Source organism: Eubalaena glacialis, chromosome 7, assembly GCF_028564815.1.
Source record: "Eubalaena glacialis isolate mEubGla1 chromosome 7, mEubGla1.1.hap2.+ XY, whole genome shotgun sequence".
In the NCBI taxonomy this organism is placed as follows: Eukaryota; Metazoa; Chordata; class Mammalia; order Artiodactyla; family Balaenidae; genus Eubalaena; species Eubalaena glacialis.
The window spans coordinates 38,825,485-38,851,074 of record NC_083722.1 but is presented as its reverse complement, the minus strand read 5'-3'; the positions used below and the strand labels follow the sequence as shown (position 1 = coordinate 38,851,074).

The 25,590-nt window shown below is 50.5% G+C and overlaps 1 protein-coding gene across 1 annotated transcript; it reads left to right on the top strand.

Moving 5' to 3' along the window:
- The first annotated feature begins 14,013 nt into the window (after positions 1-14,013).
- On the top strand, positions 14,014-24,199 carry MAPK13 (mitogen-activated protein kinase 13). Its single transcript, XM_061196316.1, has 12 exons — positions 14,014-14,201; positions 15,026-15,155; positions 16,455-16,513; positions 19,852-19,960; positions 20,151-20,180; positions 20,590-20,637; positions 20,766-20,880; positions 21,035-21,106; positions 21,686-21,765; positions 22,008-22,086; positions 22,164-22,340; positions 22,611-24,199. The coding sequence occupies exons 1-12, from the start codon at positions 14,083-14,085 to the stop codon at positions 22,691-22,693; spliced, it is 1,101 nt and encodes a 366-aa protein (XP_061052299.1). The 5' UTR covers positions 14,014-14,082; the 3' UTR covers positions 22,694-24,199.
- The last annotated feature ends 1,391 nt before the right edge of the window (positions 24,200-25,590 follow it).

Here is a 25,590-nt window from a genome sequence, read left to right as displayed (position 1 = left end):
GTGAGTTTCTCAAATTTATTATATTTTTCTCTTGTTTTTATTTAATACACAATATAGCATTATATCAATTGTCTTTCAACTGTGGCCTGGCATATGTTTCTGACAGATCTTAATATTACTCCTAAAATGTAGGAAACATTTATAGAGCTCCTTGCTTGTACATTTTATGGTTAAGCAGGTCAGAGTCTTTGATGTGGATGGCCAAAGCAAAGAGCAAATAAACAAGGTATAACACTACAGGCTACACTTGGGTGTCAGAGTGTCCTAGGACAGGGGTCAGCACACTATGGCCCAGGGACCAAATCCAGTCTACCACCTGTTTGTGTGGCCCACTAAAAGTGGTTTTTACCTTTTTCAATGCTTGAAGTCAAAAGAAGAACAGTATTTTTGTAGCATGTGAAAAATAATGTAAAACTCAAATTTCAGTGCCCATAAATAAAAGTTGTATCAGAACACAACCACACGTTGTTTATGTATTGTCTGTGACTGCTTTTGTGCTACAACAGAGTTGAATAGTTACGACAGAGACCATATGGCCTACAAAGTCTAAACTATTTACTCTCTGACCCTTTACAGAAAAAGTTTGCCAACCCCTGGCCTAGGATTTCAGATTCCTCATCTGAAACATGAAGTTTGTTTAAATATGCTTGAGTTCTTTTCAGCTTTGACTTTCCAAGACTATCTGTAGAAAGTTATGCTTTTATTTTTAAATTGTAGGGAGAAGGTTGTATGTGTACATTGTTTATAGACTTTTGAGTAAATGTATTTGATGACTCTTGTCATATGGCCCTTGACAACAATATTCTTCAAAACTACTGGATTGCATCACAAGATTAAAGCGTCACGAGGTCTCACAGCTGTTCTCAGGGCCTGTGTTGGTGTGCTTCCTTCCTCAGTGGCCCCGGAATGCTGACTGACAGGGGTCCCAGGGTGGGTTGTGAGGCCCAGCCTGTGAGGATGTTGAGAGTGTACAGCTGGGGGTTTTGTCCTATGCTGTCTGGTCCCTGGCTGGCAGCTGGGAATGATGGCAGGGATAGAAGGCAAACCAAGCACAGGCTCTTGTCTTCATTCTGTCCTCAGTGACTTCTTAAGGGGGTAAGAGAAAAGAGACCCAGTTGTGACATGTGATACATCAGCCCCTGTAAGGATCAGACAATGGTAGGAAATATTTTGCCTTCCCATACCAGAATCAGCACTGTGACACAACCTTCCTCCCAGGCTGCTGAGAGCAAAGGGCCTGTTTAACTCAGGGAGAGGGTTGACACCAGAAAAAGCTCACCTAAAAGTGAATCCACTTAAAACGGGGACCAGAATTTCATTGTATATGGTGGGGATTCGGGGAGAGAGGAAGTCTGATGGGGACTTTCATTGTGAAAACCGAATGAAATTATAAAAGCTTGTAATTTTAAAAATATTCTTATAACAAAGAATCAAATGTTTGTTTTTCGAGTGAAACCATGTTTAGTATCCTACAATATTCTTTCCATCTGATTTTTACAGCATAATCAGAGAGGGAATGTTTTCAAAAATATTTGAGATCTGGGACGTCCCTGGCGGTCCAGTGGTTAAAAGTCTGAGCTCCCACTGTAGGGGGCACAGGTTCCATCACTGGTCGGGGAGCTAAGATCCCACATGCCACTCGGTGGCAAAAAAAAAAAAAAAAAAATTGAGATCTTCCTGTTTTCCTATGGACCTCAATCTCTTGATATTTACATTGTTTTTTTTTATAAGTGATCACCTTGGTGATCACCTTATCACCTCTCCCTTTATTGTCATCCTCTGAGTCTGCCAGATCCACATTTTCCAGTGGCTTTGCTTGAGATTTGAGCAGTTTTCTAGCATTATTTGTCAAGTTCATCAAATCCACTCTTTTGTAAGATTTGCAATAATTGCAATTAATCTGCATTATATTTGTGTCATTTGTCATATTGCTTACAATATAATCAATTAGAGACTAAGGAGACTAGAATGGGTAGGATAGGCACTTGGTGCCTTATCTCGTGCAGCACACGCTGGGCCTCGCCCAGGTCCCAGCCCCCCTCCCCTGCTTCCTTATCATCTGGTATAGAAACGCACCTCCACCCTCCGGAGAAGCGGGCCAACAAAGGGCTACAGCAGCTACCTTCTTCCCTCCCTCAGCTCTCTTCAGCTCCTCTCTCCATAGCTTCACGTCACTTCCTCTCCCTCTCTGTGGCACTGCTCTAAATGCACACTGCTTTCTCTGTCTCCTGGTCTTTGTGCATGATATTCCCTCTGCCTAGGACCCCCTGCCTTCTCCTGCCTCACTCCTCTGGGCCAACTTTCCCTATCACTCCCTCTAAATCTTCCCTGAGCATCCCCAAGCTTGGATTAGGTGTGGCTTCTGTGTGCTTTTTTTTTTGGTACTCATCTGCATTGATCAGTGGTGGCACTTGTCACATTGCTTTGTCATTGCCTGGTGTCTGTATACTTGCTCAAGAGAAAAAAACATGAAGCTTAAGGACACAGACTCTGGAACCAGTCTGCCTGAGTTCAAATCCCAGCCTCTCTATCTCCTAGTGGTATAATCTTGGGCAAATTATTTTTCTCTCTGCACTTACCTCACAGGTTCACAATCCTCATTGTGAGGATTAAATGAGTCAAGATATGTAAAGCCCTTGGCATACAGTAAGTGCTCAATAAATGTTAGCTCAGGGCTGTATGTCCTTGAGGGCACAAACTCTCTTGTGCACTACAGTGTCCCCATCACCTAGCATGGTACCTGACACACAGTAGGCATCTCATCTTTATTGACTGAGTCAGTGAATAACTATCATCTTTTAATCACTTGCAAATCATCTTGTCCTGTTTCCTGTTTTTACAATCGACAGTCTGCAATAGCAAAGACCATCTAAAGAAAGAAACCAAATATGTAAAGATTATCTGCCCTAAGAAACCTTGCCGTGTGCAAGTTCCCAGTTTAAGAAGAGACAAGTGTTAGAATTAGTTTCTGATTCTCTTGGCTCCATCTTGCCGTGTAATTCAAGTTGGATGCACAGCAATTTAATGAATTGGAACAAGAATCAAAAGATTATTGAAGATGGCTAAGGGCTATGATGTAGATAATTTGTTTCCCCATCCATCTGCCACTTTAAAGTGAAAATATCAGGGAAAAAGAAGGGGAATTGGAAGTCATTAGGGTAACTTGCACCCTCATTCAGCCATTCCACAAAGAGCTATTGGGTAACTTTGATGTGTCAGGCACTGAGAACATGGGGAAAAAAATAAAGGTTAGATTCCTGCCCTCCTGGAGCTGACGTTCCAATGGGCGAAGAGTCGTAAACAATGACTGTACCATTTCCCTGGCACCATAGAACAGAACCTCTGGGCGTCTTTTGCTGGTGGCCATTTCTGGGCCAGATGCACCTTTGATTTCACCTCCATGGCACTCAGCAGACAGGGAGTGGGATTTTCTGGCGGGAGTCCTGGGCCTGGGTGTCACCTTGACCTCATCAGCTGGCTCCGCTTGCAGGGCAGCCGACGCAGCCGTCTGTTGCCGGTCGTGAGGTGTGACGTCATCGTCTGTGCCAGTGCATGAAGGCCCGTTTCAGCCCCACCATTGCTCAGGCGTGACCCAACTCGAACCCACAGCTCTGCCTGGTGACAGAGGCATTGCCTATGTGATAATAGCTGCTGACAAAGTGATTGTGGTAGGGAGTATCCCCATCTGGAAGCTGTTCTCTCCCCCGACAAGTCCCACCCTGCTCCACACCCCACCCAGCCTCTCCCCAGCCTCCATGGGAGTCAGGTAGCCACTCCACGTGTTTCTGTAACTGGCACCAAGCTGACTAGTGTCAAAGCACCTACCATTGTACTTTTTCTAACTACATATTATTATTCTTTCACGACACATGTAAAACATGTTTATTGTTGAAAATTTTTGAATGTAGCTAGGTAACATCTATTACCCCACTACCCGGAAATAATAGCTGTTGGCAGGTTGGTGTAACTCCTAAAAAATTTCCTAAATCTTTAAAAATATATAACTTTTATAAACACAGATGCATATAATTCAGTCATCTGCGTCAATAAATGGTATTGAAACAACTGGACACCTCCTTTCCTCCCTTTAGCTATAATCACTTCCAGGCAAATCAAAGATTTAAATGGAGAAAGGCGTTTGAAGCACGTCACAAAGCCCAGAAGCCACACGGGAAAGGCTAGTGATTTTGACTACATAAAAATTGTAAAACTTTCATACACTGGAAGCAGTTTGGCAGGATTTAGTAAAAGTGGAAGCTACACATCCCTATGACCCTGTGTTCTACTTCTAGGTAATTATTCTAGAAAAACTTTCCCATATGGGCTCAAGGAAATGAGTATGGGGACTTTCACTCAGCATTATCTGTAATAGCAGAGAAAAAAAAAAAAAAAGCCTGGAACAAACTTCAAAGTCCATCAATAGGAGAATAGGAAAGGGAATTCCCTAGTGGTCCAGTGGTTTGGACTCTGTGCTTCCACTGCAGGGAGCATGGGTTCGATTTCTGGTTGGGGAACCAAGATCCTGCAAGCCCCACGGCACGGCCAAAAAATAGAATAGAAAAATAAATTGTAGTGCATTCGTGTGACGAAATAGTACACAGCAGTGAGAACGAATGAACTAGCATGACTTTTCCTTCAGCTCTCCCTTGCTACCTGACCCCACCCCAGATTTCGTCTGTGTCCCAGGGACAACTGGCAATGTCTGGAGACATTTCTGTTTGTCACAGCTGGGGAGTGGAGGGTGAGCTACTGGCATCTAGTGGGCAGAGGCCAGGGATGCTGCTCTGATGCACAGGACAGCCCCTCACCCCCGCCACACAAAGAATTATTGGGCCCCAAATGTAAATGTCACTGGTGCCAAGGCTGAGAAGTCTAAGCTAGATTAAATCAACATGGGTGGATCTCGCCAACAATCTTGAGTGAAAAAGGAAATTGCAGAATTATCTAGCTTGATATTTTTATAGATACATGCATATATAGCACAAGTAAAAAGCACATATGGGAATAATATGCACCAACTTTCCAAATCTGGAACAATCCATCCAGGCATTTTTTTCTCTTTATTCTTTTCTCACGATGCTGGAAACGTCTATTTATTGATATAGAAGATAAACAATACAGTGATAGTGTGTGCCCCCTTGCCTGCTTTATGTAGACTAAATCCATCCATAATGGAATTATCAGAAGAAATGAGGTGCACATTTTCACCATTTTGATAGCAAATTGCCAACCAGTTCTAACAGCTGGTACCAATTTACGCTCCTACCTGCAGGTGACAGTGTGTTGTCATTTCCTTGTTTGCTCTGCCTCCCTCACTAGGGTATGAGCTTCCTGAGGACAGGATACATGACATCCATCCACATCTCCTCCATGTCTTGATAGGTGCTCAGCAAAATTTGGTGGAATGAATTAAGGCTTTACAACACATTGCTGAGTATGTACAGAGGACAGAGAAAACTAAGACACTCATGCCCTCAAGAAACTTACAGTTTAGTTTTGTTTGAAAGTTAACTGACAGTTCAAGTCTAGGCCTGCTGAGCCATGATCCTACAGGAGTCAGAGGAGGGAGAGCGCCCGTGGGCAGGAGCAGCCTGGCAAAGCCAGCCCCAGGAAGTGCTACTGAGCCAGGTCTTGAGGCATGAGGGTCCGCCCCATCTTTGGCAAAGCAGAGAAATGGCATTCCAGGCGGGCAACAGCTCAAGCAAAGGTGTGGTGACAGAGGTGAGTAAGGCATGTTTGTGAGATGGTTAGAATAGAGGTCGTTTGTGCATAGATGCCGTGGAGGATCTGATTAGTAAGGCAGGGCCCAGATGGGGGCAATCCTTGTCCAACAGGCTAAGAAGTTTAAACTTTATCCCGGAGGCAATTGGGAGCTAACAGGGTGGGGAGTGACGAGGAGGCAATGCTGCTCTAACCAGGAAGATTAGTCACAGCTGGTTCACCTGTCACACCTGCTCAGCCTGGCTCTCAAGCTGCCCAACTGGTGCACCCTCTCCAGGTGACCAGAGCTGGAGCCCCAGCCCCCTGCATGTTAGGAAGGGCGGCCTCAGGGAAGTGTGAGGGAGGGGAGGCCTGTCAGGGCCTGTGAGGCAGGGCCAGGAGGACCAGCTGGTGGTTTGTACCTGAGGAGTCCCTTAATCATCCCTGTTGCCACAGCTTTGCTTGGGCTAACAGGGGTGCACTGGAGCTGCTCGTGGTGGTTCTTGGGGGCTGATTTTATGTACCTCTTCTCAATTCTGTGTTCACTGATGTCAGGTTGGTAGCATGAACTTGGCCATGGTGGGGGTATTTATACCACAGAGATCGACAAACACTAGGCATCCCCCAGTGCTGGTTGTCCCACATACCACTGGCTGTTTCCTTCTGGAAGTCACGGGGATTCAGTTATTAGATTTGAAGAATGGCAGGAAAGGAGATTTTTTTTTTTTTTTTTTTTTTTTTTTGGCCACACTGCACAGCAGGTGGGATCTTAGTTCCCCGACCAGGGATCGAACCTGTGCCCCCTGCAGTGGAAGCGTGGAGTCCTAACCACTGGACCGCCAGGGAACTCCAGGGAGATTCTTGTTTAGGGAAGCCAAATGGAGCCTTTAGGAAAATGAGTGTCTGCCAAATAATGGAGGCACCATCAGGAGAATAAATTGAGATTCCAAACAGGTAAAGGCTGGCCCTTCGCAGGCACCATCCAGTGCAGCTGAGCATAGTGGTTACCAGCACTGACTCTGCAGCGAGACTCCTGGGCTTGAATCCTGGCTCTGCTATTTATTTACTAGCTGTGTGACCTTGAGCAAGTCACTTCACCTCTCTGTGCCTCATGTTTGTCGTATGTAAAATGAAGGGTATTATTAACCCATTTCATAGGGTTCTTGAGAGAAATGAGTTACATGTACATAAGCTCTTTGAACGATTTTTGGCAAGTAATTAGTGCTCTGTCAATATTTGTTAGATACATAAAATAGAAAACTAAGTATTCAGAGAGGCAGTGTGACTTACTTAAGGTCACACAGCAAGTTAGAGGCAGAGTTGGAATCATCCCTACTAGTCTTGTCTGGACTTCTTTGACCCTGACAAGTGTTGTGGGGATGATCCATGTGTCCCAGCGTTGGATGTTTACATAGAAAGGCTGGAGCAGGCAGACCCAGTGGCCTCTGCCCTGGAAGAGCAGGCTGTTGAGGTGTCCTCCGGGTACACAGCCTCCTCTTTCTGGGGCAGGTCACACAGGAGCCCAGGCAGCACAGTGACCCTATTACCGAAGTTTGTTCGTAAGGTCATTCAAGCCAGGACTGCCCCCCAGGCATGAAGGTGAGTTCGGCCAACCTATCAGTTGCAAACAAATAAGACAGAGATGTACAGTAATAACAGTAGCTCCTGTTTATAAAGCCCCTACTACGTACCTGCCATTCAGTCAGTCAATGTATGCCAGGCATAGCTCTAGGAACTTGGGATTCAGCAACAAACAAAATAGACAAAACGCCTACCCTCGTAGGCCTGACACATAGCAGGGTATATATAAAATAAATAAAGGCTTGAAGGAAACTGAGGCCGGGAAAGGCAGGTGGGGCATGGCTTGTGATGGGTCAGGGAGGACTCTCAGAGGAGGTGACATATGGCAGTCCTGAAGGACGGAAGGGAGCACCACGCACAAGGCCTGCAACCTTGCAATCCACAGTCTCATTAAATCCTCCTGCCAGGTGGGTGTCGCTCTCCCATTGTACTGATGAGGAAGCTCAGAGACATGCACTCACCTGCTCAAGGTCACACAGCTCTATGTGTTGGCATGAGATTCAAACCCAGCTCTGCTTCCCGGTCCTCGGCTACTCTCCACTGGCTCAGAAGAGTACGAGCCCACCCAAGAACGTGGATGCCACAAAGCCTGGGGGTGCGTGGTGGGGAGCAGCTGGGGTCATCGGGTCGGCAGGGTATGTACAGGGGTCCTGGGGTGAGCAGGTCTGCGGTTCACTCGGGAATACCTCTTTGAAGAGGTGAGTTTAGAGCCCAACTTTAAAGACCAGGAAGGAAGGGCAATTCCAAAGGGTGGAGGGTCTGTCTTATCTAGAACCTCAGTGGGAGCAGTGAGGGCCGTAGACAGGGAGAGGCCTGCTTTGGAATCAAGTTTGGTGCAAATTCTTGGGGAGAAAAGAGGTCCCCAAGTTCCAGCTGTGCACCCTGGTTTTTAATCAAGAGCTTTTTACCACCACACAGAGGTCCAGCCTTGCACACACAGCATAACATGCATGGGCCTTGCCTCAGGAAACAAGGAGAGAACAGTGAAAGCCAAATTTCCAGGACAGAAGGTGCCCAACTGACAGAGGCTACACCCCAGACGCCTCACAGTAGACGGATGCCAAGCACCTTCCCCTACTGTTGCTCCCTCAGGTCCACCGTTTGGGTCCTCAAACCACATCCCCTCACTGCCTCTTGTACCCACAAGAGACACAAAAATCTTTGGTTCATTCCTTCACTAAGTCTTTACTGAGCACCTACTGTGGGCCAGCATGGTGCTGGGGGCTCAGCAGTGACCAAGACACTGTCCTTGCCCTCATGGAGCCATTTTTCCATTTGTGGAGACGGACACCTCACAGAGGACAATGCAGATTAATTAAAAGTGTGGTGAATGCTACAAAGGACAATGCAGAGATGAGAGGGAGCGGAGGCCTCGACATTGCTGGAATATTCCACCAGACGGACCCCAGGCCACGTCTTCACAGGACTGGGTCAAGGACAGGAGGGTCCGTCCAGTAGGCTGGGTGAAGGGAGGTGGCTCTTGGGTGGAGGAGAGGGGGCGTGAAGGACAGCGTGGTGTAGGGTGTGAAGAGGGGAGGTGTGCTTTCTGGGTCCCAAGAAGGCTGTGCAGGGACCTGCCCCTCTAGCAGAGCTGTCCCTACCCCCATCCTCCACCAGGGGGTGCTAGTGCTGAGGCAGGGAGAGAGGACCGGGTCAAGGCAAGGGGTGGGGAGGCTGAGAGAACAGCTCTGCAGTGGAGGGGCGCCTGTGAGCAGGGCATGTCTGATGCTCCGTTCTTGGGATGGATGTTCTGTTCTGGCCCTGAGTTCCCTAGAAGGGGAAGAGGTACTGCGGGAAGATGGCCCAGTAAGCCAGAGGCCAGTAAGCTGCCCCCAGGTGTGCTGAGCTGGAGGACTTACCAGAGACTTTTGGAGTGGGGAGAGGGTGTGGCACAGGAGGAATGAGGCTGGAGGGCAGGTCCGATGTGGGAACAGAGTGGAAACGTTTGGAAGGCAGGCACCTGCTCCTCCCCCAGAGATCTGCCGGGCTCACTCCCTTGCTCATTCAGGTGCTGCTCCAATGTCACCTCCTCATACAGACCTTCTCTGCCTCTCCCACTCCTCCCACATCTAAAAACAGTACTCACAGTCCTTCTTTATATCCTTACTTGGCAGTATTTTCTTCACAGCACTTACTGTTACCTGGTATTACATTTGACTGAGCCATATAAAATTGTCAAATATCAGCAATGTCATATGGTTCAACCCAATACTGTATATTTGTTCACTGGTCTTTCATCTGCCTCCCCCACCAGAATGTCAGGTCCACCCGGTAGGGATTATTATCTGTTGCATTTCTTTTTTTTTTTTTTTTTTTGGCCACGCTGTGTGGCACGTGGAATCTTAGTTCCCCGCCCAGGGATCGAACCTGGGCCCCCTTCAATGGAAGCGCAGAGCCCTAACCACTGGACTGCCAGGGAAGTCCTATCTGTTGCATTTCTGCTACATCCTCAGCACCTAGATCAGTCCCTGGCACACAGTAAATGTTGAATGAATGGGTGTATGAATCCTTGGGCTGGGTATTTGGCAAAAAAACTTGATAAAGGAGATGGACATGAGTTGGAGCTGACTAGGGAGCTGCTTCTGCAGCTGGGACTGAACAGCAAAAGGGCAGAGCAGCCGGGTACCTGGGCCAGGGAGGCAAAGCTGGACAGCACTGGGGAAGGAGCATCTGGTGAGCACCTACTATGTGCCAGGCACTGAATTAGACACTTCTGTCGTCTCTTTTAGTCCTCATGATGGCCCCATGAGGTGGGTATTGTTACTTACTCCCATTATACAGATGAGGAAACTAAGGTTTAGCGAGGCTAACTAATTTGTCTGAGGCTCACTAACTAACTTAACAAGCCACAGAGCAGCTCCCACATGCAGGGGGCCTTCCCTCTGCATCTCCCTACCTCCTTGCAATTTTGATTGTTTTCTGGAGTTTCAAAAGCCCCTAAGGAGCAAGGGACCCTCTCAGACTTGGGGCCAGAGCTCTCAGCCTCCCTTGCTGTTTCTTGCTTGCGAGACCCCAGGCAGGTCATAATTTCTCTTTTTGTAGAGGCTTCATGGCCAATCATGGTGAGAATTTGAGTAGCTGGTCCTGCTGTTTGGGACCGCGAGGACTGTAGTGTTGGAGGAGCTGCCATATTTCTGAGTCAAGATGCAGTCTGGGAGGCCAGGATGGGCACCCAACCTCATAATCATGTGGGGCTTTTGTCTCAGTTTCTAAGAAGTCAGTCCGCAACCCCAAAACCATGTCCCTGCCCTCCAGAGGCTCACAGGCTCGCTAGGAAGACAGCACTACAAGAACAGGCACTTCTCAGGCACTTGCTGGGCGCCAGGCGGCCTGGCTGGTGGTCAAGCGTATAGACTCTGGAGCAGGACACCAGGTTTGAAGACCACGTCCACCACCTTCTTGGTCATGCGTGACTTTGGGCAAATAACTTAACGCCTCTGGGCCTCAGTTTCTCCATCTGTACTAGGGAAATAATGGTATCCTGACACCTGGGAGCTGCCCAGTCCCATGAGCCAGGCCCTGGCATTGCTCGGAGCTGGCCTAGCACAGCTCATCTTGATGTGCTCCTGTTGAGTGCAGACAAGGCCATCTGTGACCACAGCGGATCAAGACAAAAGTAAGACACTCTGTAATCATGTCTGAACACAGAGAAAACACGAGTATTGTCCAAACCACAAACATGACCAAACACTCCCATCTAGCTACCCTGAGTGAAGGCTGCTGCTTTACCAGTTATGGCTCTCTCCTCATCCTAGTTGGCCGTCCTTCCAGATAAGATTTCTTAAGACACCTAATCATAGAATCACCTCCACTTCCTGATGGCACCTCATCTGGAACAAAGTCCGGCTTCCTTATACCCTCTACCAAATTACCTAACGCAAGCCCAAACCTTACAATAAGTCCTTTCCAACACTCTCTTACTGAGACACACAGCCCCCCGCCCCCGGTTCCCACGTGCTTGTTCTCCCCTCAATGCAGTGAGTGACAAACCCAGCTTGTTCACCCACAGGTGTGTTTCTGGGGATCTTTGGCTGGAGGCATTGACAGTCCCTACCTCATTGGGTTGTTGTTTTACTGCACTTGGAATGAAGCATTCCCAGGACCCTTTAAATATACTTATCATGTTTTAATATCATTTCCATTTTACAAGGAGGACACTGAAACTCAGAGAGGGGAAGGAACTTTGCCCAGGGTCACATAGCTGGCAGTGCAGAGGCAGGATGGAAATGCAGGCCTGACCACACTGGGCCAGTGTCTGGGAGGAGGAGAGCAGAGGGGCCTCGGAGCTCAAAGAGAAGAGAGCCCCGGGACTGTGGGAGGGGACACCCAGGAGGTCCTCAGTGACCCCTCCTCTTCCTCTCCCATCCGTGACTTCCCAGACAGGATCACCCAAGGCCATCTCTCCAAGGCTGCCTGGCTGCTGAGTAAACACAGGTCCAGCGGAGGCCCGAGGTGGGGGTCAGCGTCAGCAGAGTCTGAGGCCTGAGTCACTTCCTGACCATTGCTTACGAGGCATTCAGAGCCACAACCTGAGTGGCCAGCTCGTGCCCTTGCAGGATTGCACCCACTTGGGCAATGAGCACTGCCCTGGTATTCCTTACCTTTCTGGGCTCACCTCTGCCACAACTGGTTTTCGAGACACACAGCACAGAGGCTCAAGGCCCATCCCTACCCTGGAGAACTGGATCCTCAATCTAGAAGGAAACCTGAGTCTCCCGGACAACTCTCTCTTGCCTGTGTCCAGCCCTAGACTCTGCCTTCCAGGATCCTGCCCCAACTTCAGAATCAGAGTGCCTTCCACTGGCACCACCCACCCCCAAGGCCCAAAACTCCTGCAGCCCTCCGAGGCTCATAGCCCCTCACCTTTTCCTCCTATAGTGTCTCAGGGCTGGAGTAGGGGGTGGGGCAGGGGAGAGGGTGGGGAGTAAGTCAGATTTCTAGGGCAGGATGTATGAGGGAGACATGGTTTGATCAGTAGACATGTCCTTACGATGGGTGAGGCAGATGATTTGAAACACAGGCCATCTCCTTTAAGAAGCAATGCCTCTCAACCCAGAGACAATGCACAGCCTTGGAGTCTTGAACCAGATGGTCTTAGCTTCTTCAACCCAGCTCTGTCCCTTACCAGCTGTGTGACCTTGGGCGAGTTACTTAACCTTTCTGTACCTCAGGTTCCTCATCTCTAAAATGAGGATAATACTACAACTGACTCATAGGCCTCTTACCGGGATTAAGGGAGGTGTGTGTGTAAAACACTTAGAATAATGACTGGTACGTGGCAAACACAAGGGTTCATTAAATAAATATTTTTTCACTTTTAATGGACTGACTCTTCCATTCATTCTCCTTATAGTTTACACATCCTACTGTGTGCCAGATATGCGTAAGACAGATTCCCTGTCTGCAATGCCTGTTGGGCACTTCTGTGGGATCCCTGCATCTCCCTCCCCCAAACCCCCAATGGTCTGGGCTGTGCCCGACGCTGCAGGACTGCATGGGCTGTGGCATAGGGTTTGGGTTCAGAAGACTCTCTAGGGAGGACCCCCACCTTTCTGCAGGCCACGAGCAAGTTCCTTTCCTTCTTCTCTACTGTTGACAAAGTGAAGCAAGTGGTCCCCATCCCTTCCACAATCCCCTTCCCAGGCCAGGCATCTGGACCCCTTGTAGCCATTCTCCGCCCCTGACCCTGTTCCTGGGCGTTCTCGGTAATTTAATTTGAGCACAGAATCTTCTCCAGGACGCACAAGCCACCAGACACAGGTGGCAGAAGGCCTTGGCTTGTCATTGCCCTCATGAGGCATTAGGAAACCAGCAAAAACTACATTCAAAACTGGAAATTTGAACCTAGACTGGATAGTTGTTATTACAGGATTACTGTTATTAATTTTAGGTGTAAAACTGATACTGTAGTTGTGTTTTTAAAATAATCCTTATCTTTTAGAGATACAAAAAATATTTATGGATGAAATGATATGATGCTTGGTTTTGCTTCAAAATGATGGAGGAGGAAGTATGTAGAGGAAACAGAATTGACTAGGAGTTGATGTAGTTGTTGAAGCTGTGGGATTGGGGCCATGCAGGGTCATTAGAACCTCCCTATCAAAGTGTGGTCCAGAGATCTTCGGAGCCTAGGAGCTAGTTAGAAATGCAGAATCTTGGCTCCACCCCAGATCTACTGAATCAGAATCTGTATTTAATAAAATATAATTCCCAGGGGATTCGTGTGCACATTCAAATGTGAGAAGCACTGAGCTAGTCTGTCTACTTCTGTATATGTTTGAAACTTTCCATAATCAAAAGATGTGGGGTTTTGTTTTGCTTTGTTTTTTCCCAAAATTGTCTTCAGAATCTCCGGGGAGATCTTCCTACAGAGTCCCGCGCTGGAGGAATCTGGGAGGCTCTATCTTCCCGCCCTCCGCCATCCGTGGGAGCCCCTCGGGTCTATCGGGTCCCCAGCCCCACCCCAGCACACGACGGGAAGCACCCCTTCCCTGCAGGGCGGCTCCCCTGCCGCTTCTAGCTGGTCTGTGGTCCGGGCGCCAAACTCCCGGGGCTGGCGGAAATCGGGCTCCCCAGCTTGCCGTCGGGCAGGCCTGGGCGTGGCTGCGGGGCGCACCTGGGCGAGCCGGCAGGTGGGACGCGGGGCTGGCCGGCCGGGGCCCCCGCCCTCGCACGGGGTGGGGAGGAGCGGGCGGCGCGGGGCGGGCACCGCGGGGACCGTGGGCGGGGGCCGGGTGCTGGGAGCCTGGCGGGCCGCGAACGTAGCTATCGCGCTGGGGCCGCCGAGATTAAGTGCCCGGGATGAACCTCACCTGGAGAAAGGGCTTCTACAAGCAGGACGTCAACAAGACCGCCTGGGAGCTGCCCAAGACCTACGTGTCCCTGACGCACGTAGGCAGCGGGGCCTACGGCGCCGTGTGGTGAGACCCCCGGGCCTGTGCGCCGGCGCGGGGGGACGGGGGGTGGTGCCTGGGGCATCGGGGTGGACCTACGGTGGGCGCCCAGGCACCGGGACGCGGGTGGAGCCTCCGGAAGAGCCGGGGCCCAGCCAATGCCCCCTTCCCGGACCCGCCTCCGGTGTCGCCTCTCCTGCTGGCACTCGAGGCTGTGCGCCCACCACCTTGATGGAGGACCCCAAGGCCCAGAGCCCTGCGGGCTTGGAAGAACTTCGCGGTGCCTTTCCGGGGCAGAGGCCTGGAGCTGGGAGGAGGCGGCAAGCTGGGCAGTGAAGTAGAGTAGGAGCAGGAGCCTCAGGCTCTGGAGGCTGGCCTAGGGCCACTCCAGGCGCCATCTCACTTTTCTTACTGGCTTGGTGGGAGTTTCTGTGGGTTGAATTAGGACTGGATCCGTTTCTCCAGGACTTGAACCTTACAGAGGACCCCAGAGTTCATCCGGGCGAATCCCCATTGTTACAAATGGGTACACTGAGGCCCAAACAAGAAGTGACTTGCCAAGTTGCTCAGGATCCTGTTGGCATTAACTTGTGTCTGACCCAGGGGCAGTGCACCTCTCTCAGATTCTGCCTGCTCTCTCCCCCTTCTCCCAGCTCCACTGTGCTGTCAGCTGCTCACTCACATTCCGGGTGGTGGGCATCAGTTCCTCCCAGCTTAGACTGCTGGCCAAGAGGGATTGGGGTGAGGATGGCCATGTTTTCCTAGATGGCCTGGAAGTTACCACCCAGGATCTGGAGTCCCAGGGTTGTGATGGGGAGCCACTGCCTGCTGACCTGCCTTTGACCCTACAGCTCAGCCATCGACAAGCGGTCAGGGGAGAAGGTGGCCATCAAGAAACTGAGCCGGCCCTTCCAGTCTGCGATCTTTGCCAAGCGGGCCTATCGTGAGCTGCTGCTGCTGAAACACATACAGCATGAGAACGTAGGCTGGGCCTGGGGGCTGCTTCTGGGAGGCAGGGAGTGGAGGGCAGCCCCACAGAGCATCCTGACCAGGCCCCTCCGTGTGTGTGTGTGCGCGCGCGCGTGTGTGTGTGTGTGTGGCGCACATGGGAGATGGCCCAAGAGGGTGCAGGGAACTCGTAACAGGGCCAGCAGAAGGGGAATCTCCTCCCTGCTCCTTTGATCCTTGTTCCTCACCTAATTATTAAAATCAGGTGCCAGGACCCACCCTGCCTACTTCCCAGGAAGGGTGCAAAGGGAATTTTTGGCAGTGGAGCAGAACAATCTCAGTGAGGTGCAAACTTACTGTCTCACTGTTATGAGGAAATAGGCACAGAGGAACTTCGTAGTTGTTCTAGATCTAAGAGGTGGTGCCCAGAATCCTGGTTAGTGTTGTTTCCACATAATAACAAGAATAATAGATACTTACGAGCACTTATTATGTGCCAGGCACAGTTCTAAGAACTTTGCATAAACTAACTTGTTTAATCCTCACAATATCACATAAGTACTATTACCCCCATATACAGGTGGGGAAACTGAGGCACAGAAAGACTCACAGGTTAAATGGTTAGTCAGTGGCAGAGCTGGAATTTGACCCTAGCCAACCTGGCTCCAGGCCCCAGTGCCTGACCTCTAGACTACCCTGTCTGATTGAAACAGCCAGGAAGACTAATGACCCAGTGCAGGCCTGGAGCCCAGGCTTTTCTGCAGGATACCTAGATTGGAAGGTAAGCATTTAACATAATGATTTCAAAATATTGTAAACATTTTAAGCCCCATTCCTCTTCAGCGAACCCCTCCCCATGGCCTCCAGCCAGGGTAATCTTGCCCCCAGCTCTGAACCAGCCCTCTGGCAAGTAAGGTTGGATGTGGTGAGAGACCCAAGGTCAAGGGCAGGGAGCCTGCTGGTTGGAAGACCCCTTCTCTGTTCCCTCCTTGATTCCTTTCACCACTTGTGGTTCCCTGCTTGAGTTGAGAGTGGGTTTGTGCTGCTTGTCCTGAACACCAGACTTGGGGTCAGTGAGCACAGGAGTGTCCACCTCCCCTTCTCCCCAGCCTGACTCTCCATCACTGTGCACTGCAAACTCCCTCCCAATTAGAGGCATTCCTCTTCCACCTCTGCTCCTTTTACTGCTTCCCAGAAGGCTGGGAACCTGCCTCCTGCTGGAGATGGTGTTTTAGGAAAGGGCAGGTGGTCCTGTGCAGGCCTGGGGCCCCAGAGGAGGGGAGCAGAGGGCTGCAGCGGCTGCCCAGTCCTCACTGGCAACCTTCTCCCCAGGTCATCGGACTCCTGGATGTCTTCACCCCAGCCTCTTCTCTGCGCAACTTTCATGATTTGTGAGTCGGGCTGCGCTGGGTTCCAGGACATGTGCAGGCCTTACTTGACACTGGGGAGCAAGTAAGGGGAGGGTCCAGATTCTCTCTTCTGGGTAGGGGGGCTTCCTGCCCCAGGAGTCCCTGTGCCTCTGGGCTGTGGAGAGATTCTTTCAGCCAAGGTTGGAGAGAAAGGCAGGCAGGAAGAAGTGGGAGGGGCTTTATATGGACCTTGCCTGACACAGAACTGTCTGCTCATCTGCGTTGCTTTACCCAGCTTTACCACCACAGAGACATCATTGCCAGTCCCCCAGGGTTTGCATCAACCTACCTCACCATTTCCTGGGGACACAGGTGTGGATCTGGACCTTGGGGTTCTTCCTAGCATGAAGCGAGGATCAGGAAGCCTTGGCCACCTCTGGCTGATGGGATGTTTGTCAGAGTCACACAAGACGAGAAAATTTAGTTGCTAAATGCACGGCTTTGCTAGCGCGGTACCTGGTCTAAAATGTAGGAAGCTTTGGGAAGGTGGATTTTTTTTTTCAGTCCTATTTCAAATGCAGCTGCAGGTCTCTTTGTTAGGATGCTTTCGTTTTCAATTTAATGCAGTGATTTTGAATGGGTTTTTTCCCCCTATAATGCCAGCTGCTGGGCTTAGCATTGGGAATTTTTTTTTTTAAATAAATTTATTTATTTATTTTTGGCTGCATTGGGTCTTTGTTGCCGCGAACAGCGGCTACTCTTCGTTGAGGTGCGCGGGCTTCTCATTGTGGTGGCTTCTCTTGTTGTGGAGCACGGGCTGTAGGCGCGTGGGCTTCAATAGTTGTGGCTCAGTAGTTGTGGCTTGCGGGCTCTAGAGCGCAGGCTCAGTCGTTGTGGCGCACGGGCTTAGTTGCTCTGCGGCATGTGGGATCTTCCCGGACCAGGGCTCGAACCCGTGTCCCCTGCATTGGCAGGCGGATTCTTAACCACTGCGCCACCAGGGAAGCCCAAGCATTGGAAATTTAAAGTGGACCTTGGGGGCTGACAGTAGTGAATACTGACAGTGGTGGTCAGTACTCTAGGTCTGGATAGAGAGCCAGAAACTGCAAGCTGCCTCAGCGGGCTTCACAGAGGAGAAAACTTTGAACTCAGTCCTGAAGGATAAGTTGACATTTGCCTGAGGTAGAAGGGGCTGAAGGCAGCCCAGGTAGAAGGAACTGCATGGGCAAAGGCCATGATGCCTGAAAGAGGCTGGGCCGTTTGGGCAGTATTGACAAGTGCAGTGTGGCTAGTGGAGGCCAGTGGCTGGTTTGGTTAGGCTGAGTCCAGAACTGATCCTACAGGCATCCTCAGGTCTATGGAGGTTTTGAGCAGGGAGATGCTGTGATGTGGTCAGATCAGATTTTGGGGATACCCTCTGGCGGCAGCAAGAAAGGAGCAGGGAGCAGCTCTGGGAGGTAGGAAACCTGGAGGGTAGTGTTTGAGACCCCGACCTTGATCCAAATAAAGTAGAGGTGATGAAAGTCAGCCCTCGACACAAGGGTTTGTAGTAAAAAAAAAAAAAAAAAAAGAAACAAAATAATTTTTTTTTTATTAAAAAGACTTTTAACAAAAAAAAAAAAAAAAAAAAGTAGAGGTGATGGGGTCCTGAGAGCAGACTTGACACCCATCGAGAGGCAGGACTGTCAGAATGTTGTACCCCTTGGGATGCAGTGGCTGGGAGGGGCGGCATAGGTCAGGGGATGCCAGGTTCCTGCTCAGAATACAAGGTGGAGGAAAAACAGATCTTGGGAGAAAGATAATGAGCTCCATTTTGGACGCTTCATTTTTGAAGAGCCTATGAACATTCCAGTGTTTAATCAGCAGTTGCAAATAAACCTGGAGTTTAGGAAGGTCTGGGCTAGGGATGTGGATTTGGGCCAGAATAATCACCGGTGGATGATAGCCAAAGCCCAGGGACAGGCTAGTGTAGAACATGATTCGATACTGTTCATTAAGGTATCAACACTAAAGGGACTTCGCTGGTGGTCCAGTGGCTAAGACTCTGCACTTCCAATGCAGGGGGCCTGGGTTTGATCCCTGGTCGGGGAACTAGATCCTGCATGCATGCCACAACTAAGAGCCTGCATGCTGCAACTAAGCCCGCATGCCGTAACTAAGATCCCGCGCGCCATAACGAAGATCCTGTGTGCTGAGACTAAGACCCGGAGCAGCCAAAAAATAAAAGGTATCAACACTAAAGAAAAGGTATAAGAGGATGAACAGACAGAGCCTGACTAGAGGTAGAAGCAGCAGAGAATTTTGAGGGAGTGTCAGGCTTTGCAAAAGTTTCAATATAAAGAAAGGGAGCCATGGGTGTTATGTGTTGGGCTGGTGGGGCGGGAGCAGATGCCAAGTTATCAGGGGACTGGACGTTAAGGCAGTGGGGTCAAGAGGTGAGGCCCGCTCATTCTAGAAGTTTGATCGGGAGGGAAAGAGAGAGAAGGGGTGGTTACTTGAAAAAACAAGGTTAAGCAAGGGAAGGTGGTTGTATCACAGTGAGACTTCAGCAAGTTTGTCAGCTGAGAAGATACAATCAGGGTCCACGCAGAGGTGAAACACAAAGGGGGGGAAGGGACTGTGCATGGAGCAGGGTCCCTGTGCTGGCGGGGGGTGGAGGAGGGAAGCGGGGGTGCGGTCAGGTGGGGAGAGACTTCAAAAGTCACAGGCTCACGGAGATGGCTTCCACATCCATTTTTTAAATTATTTTTTTTTAATTCCTTCCTAAATCTTTATCCTTTTTTGTTCTGGACTTTGCTATTACTGCCTTGAGTAACAGTTACATTTTGCTGACTTCAACCTGTTTTGCAATCCCATTAAGAGGGTGTGTTGGCTCAGCTACCTCCTTCTTCCTTCTTCACCCTTCTGGAAACTGTTTTATTGTTTCCTTCTTGGAAGGAGGACATTTTTGTATGTTTGAGGAGCCATGTTGGCGGGGCATGACCCTCTGGGGGAGGAAATATTTGTACAGAAGCAGAAGGAAATACTGGCAAATGTTTCTAACTCACAGCAGTGGCTTTCTGTGGGGCGTGGAGGAGGGCAAGCAGAGGGCACCTTTGAAGAGAGGGAGCAGTGCTCCATTTGCTTTCCCTGAGCACAGCTCCAGCTGAAATACTTACCCTGAGCTCTGCCAACAGGGCAGCCGCCAGGGCCAGGCTGGGAGCCAGGAGTCAGGAGGCCCACTGCATGGGGGTCTGGCTGGCTGTGGTGGGGCTGGTTCTTTTTACACATGAAGGTCATCCCTAAGGCCTCTGTTCTGCCCAGCCCCTTGCCCTCCTCTGAGCTCGGACCTGGAGCTGGGTGGGGCTCGGGACTGTTCAAGAAGTCCTCATGACTTGCAGCTACCTGGTGATGCCCTTCATGCAGACGGACCTGCAGAAGATCATGGGGATGGAGTTCGGTGAGGACAAGATCCAGTACCTGGTGTATCAGATGCTCAAAGGTCTTAAGGTGGGTGGGAGCCTGCAAGATGGCAGGGGAGGGGGGCTTGGTGTTGAGACCTGGGGTTTGGGGGAGGCTAGGCCTTGAAGGCTGGGAGAGCACACCATGACAAGGCAGAGGAGATCTCTGAGCCAGCCTGAAACACCCGGTGCAAAAGCCAGGCACCGGATTCACCCTTCTTCCTCTCTCCCCAACACAGTACATCCACTCAGCTGGGATCATCCACAGGGTGAGTGCTTTCTCTGCTACATCCTCAGAGGCCCCGCCCACCCCTGGGGGCTAGGGTTAGGGTTAGGGGGTTCCAGGAGGTGGAGGAAGCAGGGAAAGTGGATTTTTCAGACCTAGGCTTGGCCCAGGAAGACCTGCTCAGAAGAATTGCTGTGTTCTGGGGAACTTTCTGGGAAAATTTTGCCAACAAAGCAAGCCCTGAGCTGGGTGTTTCAGGCTCCAAGATGCAGGAGCATTTTAGAGCTGGATGGGCCCTAGAGGACACCTAGTCCAACCCTCATTCTGCACAGGAGACCAGAACCCAGAGAGAGGGGCAGGGGCCTGGCCAAGGTCGCACGCTGGCTGGCAGCCGAGTGGGGACAGCTCCCATCTCTGCCTCTGCCCAGTGCTCCATCTCTTCTCTCATCTAGGACCTGAAGCCAGGCAACCTCGCTGTGAATGAGGACTGTGAGCTGAAGGTGAGTGGGCCCAGGCAGGGTCAGCCTGGGGTTGGGGTGGGCCCCTCTCCCACAGGAACCCCCAGAAGCTGCTCGGGGAGCCTCCTCTCTTCAGCGAGCTCCTTTTTCCTATGTGCCCCGAGTCATAGATTTTGGATTTTGGGTTGGCACGGCATGCAGATGCAGAGATGACTGGCTATGTGGTGACCCGCTGGTACCGGGCCCCTGAGGTGATCCTCAGCTGGATGCGCTACAACCAAACTGGTCAGTGGTCAGCTGCCCGGGGGAGGGGGATAGGGCTGGGGGTCTTCTCTGACAGCTTCCTCAAGGCTGTCTTGGTGACTCTGGGTTGACTCTTGGTGACTGCCGGGTCTTGGTCAGCTGGTCCAGGTGACACTTCCTCCCCCTCCCTCTGCAGTGGACATCTGGTCTGTGGGCTGTATCATGGCAGAGATGCTGACGGGGAAAACTCTGTTCAAGGGGAAAGACTGTATCCTTTGCTGGAAAAGCCAAACTGCATCCAGGGATTCATTCCTTCAACACTTTATTACTTAAATCCCTTTTTTTCTTAATGTGAAAGTGATACATGCTCCCTGTGGAACAACTTTAATGTACAGAGAAGCAAAGTGATGAAAACTAGTCACCTGTCATTCCAACACCATGCAGAAAATACTTGACGTTTTGGCACCACACGCCTGAACTGGGCACCTGTGTGTGCTGCGCAGGGATTAAGGAGAAGATGTGGGTCTCCCTGCCAAACTCAGAGTGCGAGGGTGTGGGGGGGAGTAGACAAAGAAATGGATGGAGGTGACTGAGTGGGATGAGGCCAGGAAAGTGGCACATGCGGGAGCATTTGTGGGGAGGGACCCTTTACCCAGCCTGGCAGGTAGGAAGCCTTCCAGAGACCTGAGTCCGGAAGGATGAACCTCCCCTCCTAAAAGCAAGAGGAGGTGAGTGTCTGGAACCTGGATGGTCCACAGTGCTGGGTGGGCCTGATGGAGGGGCAGAAGGAAGGGCAGCTTCAGACCCACCCACAGGGAGTGAGGCCGAACCTTAACCTGCTGCCAAGACCTGGACCAGCTGACCCAGATCCTGAAAGTGACGGGGGTGCCGGACGCTGAGTTTGTGCAGAAGTTGAATGACAAAGCGGTGAGTGGCAGATGGGCCCAGGCTGGCCAGGGCTGCGTGCTTGGCTGACCAGGGCCAGGTGGGCTGCAGGCTGCGCCTCCCCTCTGCCCTGGCAAGGGCTCTTGCCTTCATCTCACTTTGGATTCTGACCTGAGCCTTCAGCCCTGCTCAGGGGCTTTTCTGGGGTCCCTGCTCTATACCCCATGGCCTAAGCCCTGAGGGGCTGACAACGGGGGATTATTCAGTGCTTTTCTGTCTTCCAGGCCAAATCCTACATCCAGTCCCTGCCACAAAGCCCCAAGAAGGATTTCTCTCAGCTCTTCCCGCATGCCAGCCCCCAGGGTGAGTCTTGGGGCCTGCAGTCTGTCTCAGCGGGCGGGCTCTCCATGGCGTGTGAGACTCACACTCTGTAACCACAGCTGCAGACCTGCTGGAGAAGATGCTGGAGCTGGACGTGGACAAGCGCCTGACCGCCTCTCAGGCCCTCTCCCACCCCTTCTTTGAATCCTGCCGGGACCCTGAGGAGGAAACAGAGGCCCAGCAGCCATTTGATGATTTCTTAGAACATGAGAAACTCACAGTGGATGAATGGAAGCGTAAGGGCTCGGGGCCTTGGGCTGCTTCCTCTCTCTGCCTGCAGCATCCCTCTCCTCTGCCTGCTTCGTTTTCCTGCCTGCCCTCAGCCGGTCCCAACACCCTCCTGGAGACTATCACCTCTTTCTCTCTGAGCAAATATTGTCTCCTGTGTGCACTTCTTTCTCCCTGCGCTGAGCTGACTTCCTGCTCCACACTATGTCTGTTGGGAGAGGGGGGCTCTCTCTTGCCCTCAGCACCCCCTACCCCTTCAACCACCCTGTCTTTCTCAGAGCACATTTACAAGGAGATTGTGAACTTCAGCCCCATCGCCCGGAAGGACTCTCGGCGCCGGAGTGGCATGAAGCTGCAGTGACCCGTCTAGCCCGACCCTCGGCTGAGCCCAGGAATGGCCGCATGGTACCACCTGCCAGGCACTGTCCCTGGGACCAATATTTATTTATTGAAGTTTTAGCGTGTCTTGGATTATAGCCTTCCAAGTAGAGGACAGAGGACCCTTGTCCTTGTGTAGGAAACAGGCCTAGTAGATGCAGAATTCAGAGGTGTCGGTTGGGAGAAAATAGCTATGATCATAACTGGCCATATTAAAGCACCCATCTGGAGAATCGCCTGTGTGTGGGGTCCTTACCTTCATGGCTGTAGTGGGGCTGAACTGGGGCAGGAGTCTACGGCAGTGATGGTGTATTTGTTTGCTAGGGCTGCTGTAACGAATTATCACAAACTGTGTGCCTTAGAATGATAGAAATTTTTTCTCACGGTTCTCACAGGTCTGAAATCAAGGTGTTGGCAGGGCCATGTTCCCTTTTGAAGGTTCTAGGGAAGAATCCCTCCTGGCCTCTTTTTAGCTTCTGGTAGCTCCTGGAATCTTTGGTGTTCTTTGGCTTATAGCTGCATCACCCCTATCTCTGCCTCTGTCTTCACATGGCCTTCTCTGCTCTGTGTATTTCTGTCTTTGGCTGATCTTATAAGAACATCAGTCACTGAATTTAGGACCCACCCTAATCCAGTGTGATCTCATCTTAATCCTTAGTAATTACAGCTGCAAATATCTCATTTTCAAATAAAGTCACATTCTGAGGTTCTGGGTGGACATGAATTTTGGGGGCACATTTTTCAACCCACTACAGATGGCCATGAGGGAGGGGCCCCATCCCAGAGCCCCTTTGTTGTGGAGCCAAACGTGTTTGGCTGCTAAATTAAAGGAGTTGCAGAGAGAGCTGCAGCTGGTGAGACATTGCATGCAGGTTATTTTGGGTGAGTGATCAGCAATCAAGATATGAAACAGCAGGCTTGTTGACTGGGAGGTGCAAAAGGCAGAAATGGGCTTTTTCCAGGAAAACGGTTCTACTCCTTCCCCCTTTTGGGAATTGTACATCTCTCCTGAGCTTTAACCTGACAATGGATTGGATCCTTCTGTTCAGTTTTGAAAACTCTGTTCAGGTCTCAAACTTCCCTATGCACCAGGGCCTGGTTAATATGCAGATTCCTGGGCCCAGCCCCTGGGATTTTGATTTAGCAGGTCTGGGGTTGAAACCCTAGAACGTTTGAATGAGGACCCCTTCACCTCAACCCAAGCCCAGTGATTCTGATGGATATCTGACCACATTTAGAGAAACATTTAGTTGATTTCAGTACCACTTAATTTGTCAAAAGGCCTAAATTAGAAAACTACAATGGGAGACTGAGGGGCTTTAGATGACTTTCACACTCTCATTTTAGAGATGTTAAAACTAAGGCTCAGTCAGGGCATTTTTAGGGCAGTGAAACTATTTTGAATGATGTCATGGTGGATACACGACATTATGCATTTGTCACAACTAGTGGAACTGTACAACACAGTGAGTGAACCCTCAAGTAAACTATGGACTTTCTTTAATAATAATGTACCAGTATTGGTTCATCAATTGTAATAAATGTACCACATTAATGTAAGATGTTAATATTTAATATTAGGGGAAACCATGGGGGTGGGAGGGAGAGAGTATATGGAACCTTCTGTACTTTTGGCACAATTTTTCTCAAAACCTAAACCTGCACTAAAAAATAATGTCTATTTTAAAAAAGAAGAAGAAAAAGCTTGAGGCTCCAGAGAGATACCCACGGTGAGAAAGTGGTAAAGTCAGGATTTGAACCACAGCAGCCTCGAACACTGTGCCAAAGGCTGTCAACCCAAGCTTGGAATCAAGGGTTGCCAGCCTCCTCGCCCTTCTAGCCTGTCTCTGAGCTTCTTCACTGCTGCCTGTGTCCAAGGATCCTGTTTTCTCTCCCAAGGAGTGGCCCTCCTATCCAGGAGGGAGGAGTGGATCGAGGGAGGGGCTCTGACCTTGCTGATGACTAAACTGCCACCAGTCCCCTTAGTCTAAATCCTTCAGTGAATTTGCCTTCTGAGACTCCTCAACAGCCCCAAGGAAAGTCTAGCCTTCTTGGCCTGGTATTCAAAGTCCCCTGCATTCTCTAACCTCATCTGCTCCTACTGCCTCCCGTTTTCCTTATGCCAGCATGGCCTGCCAAGGAACACCAGCCCTGGGATACCCCATGAGGCTCAGTAACAGGTTAAAGGTTCTGACAAGTCCTACAGTAAGGAGAACTGTTCAACATCATTGTTTAATCCAGAACTTGCCAAATGTGCTTAACTGCAGGACCCCCTTTCTCCTGACGGCCAGCACACACAGAAGCCTCTTTGCCTAGTGCAACCCAGTATGCAGGTCCCAAAACTGCTTCTCCCCAAGCAGGCCTGGAGCTTGGGCTTCTTTCAAAGCCTCTGCAGAGAAGGCCCTCCCTCTTTCTCCTCCTTATTCCCTCAAGACTTTGCCTCAGGCCTCCCTCCAGGAAGTCATTCTCCATCACCCTCCATCAGAGAATGGGCAGCTTCCTCCCTCTGCCCCTGGCCCTCTATGAACAGCATTTACAGTGTGTATGGTTCTGCTTCCCCTCCCCATTGCCCACTGGGAGCCCCTGATTGGAACAAACATCTATGAATGAATGATGTCCCAGGGGCCTGTTGGTCGTTTCTCTGCCCAGATCAGACCAGCATGGTATCCAGGGCAGCAGAGAACCCAGCAGGAAGCATAAGTGGGTGGCTTGGCCTGTACCTTAGTGTTTTTCCCCTGAAAATCTCAGGCTCTCAGACTCCCAGGCCTCTCCCCATCATCCCTCAGTGTCCTCCAGTCCATCCCCCACCCAGAGTTAAACTTTTGTGTGTCACCTCAGCCCCTTCTCTACAATTATCTCAAACTTGGGAAGTTTCTCCAG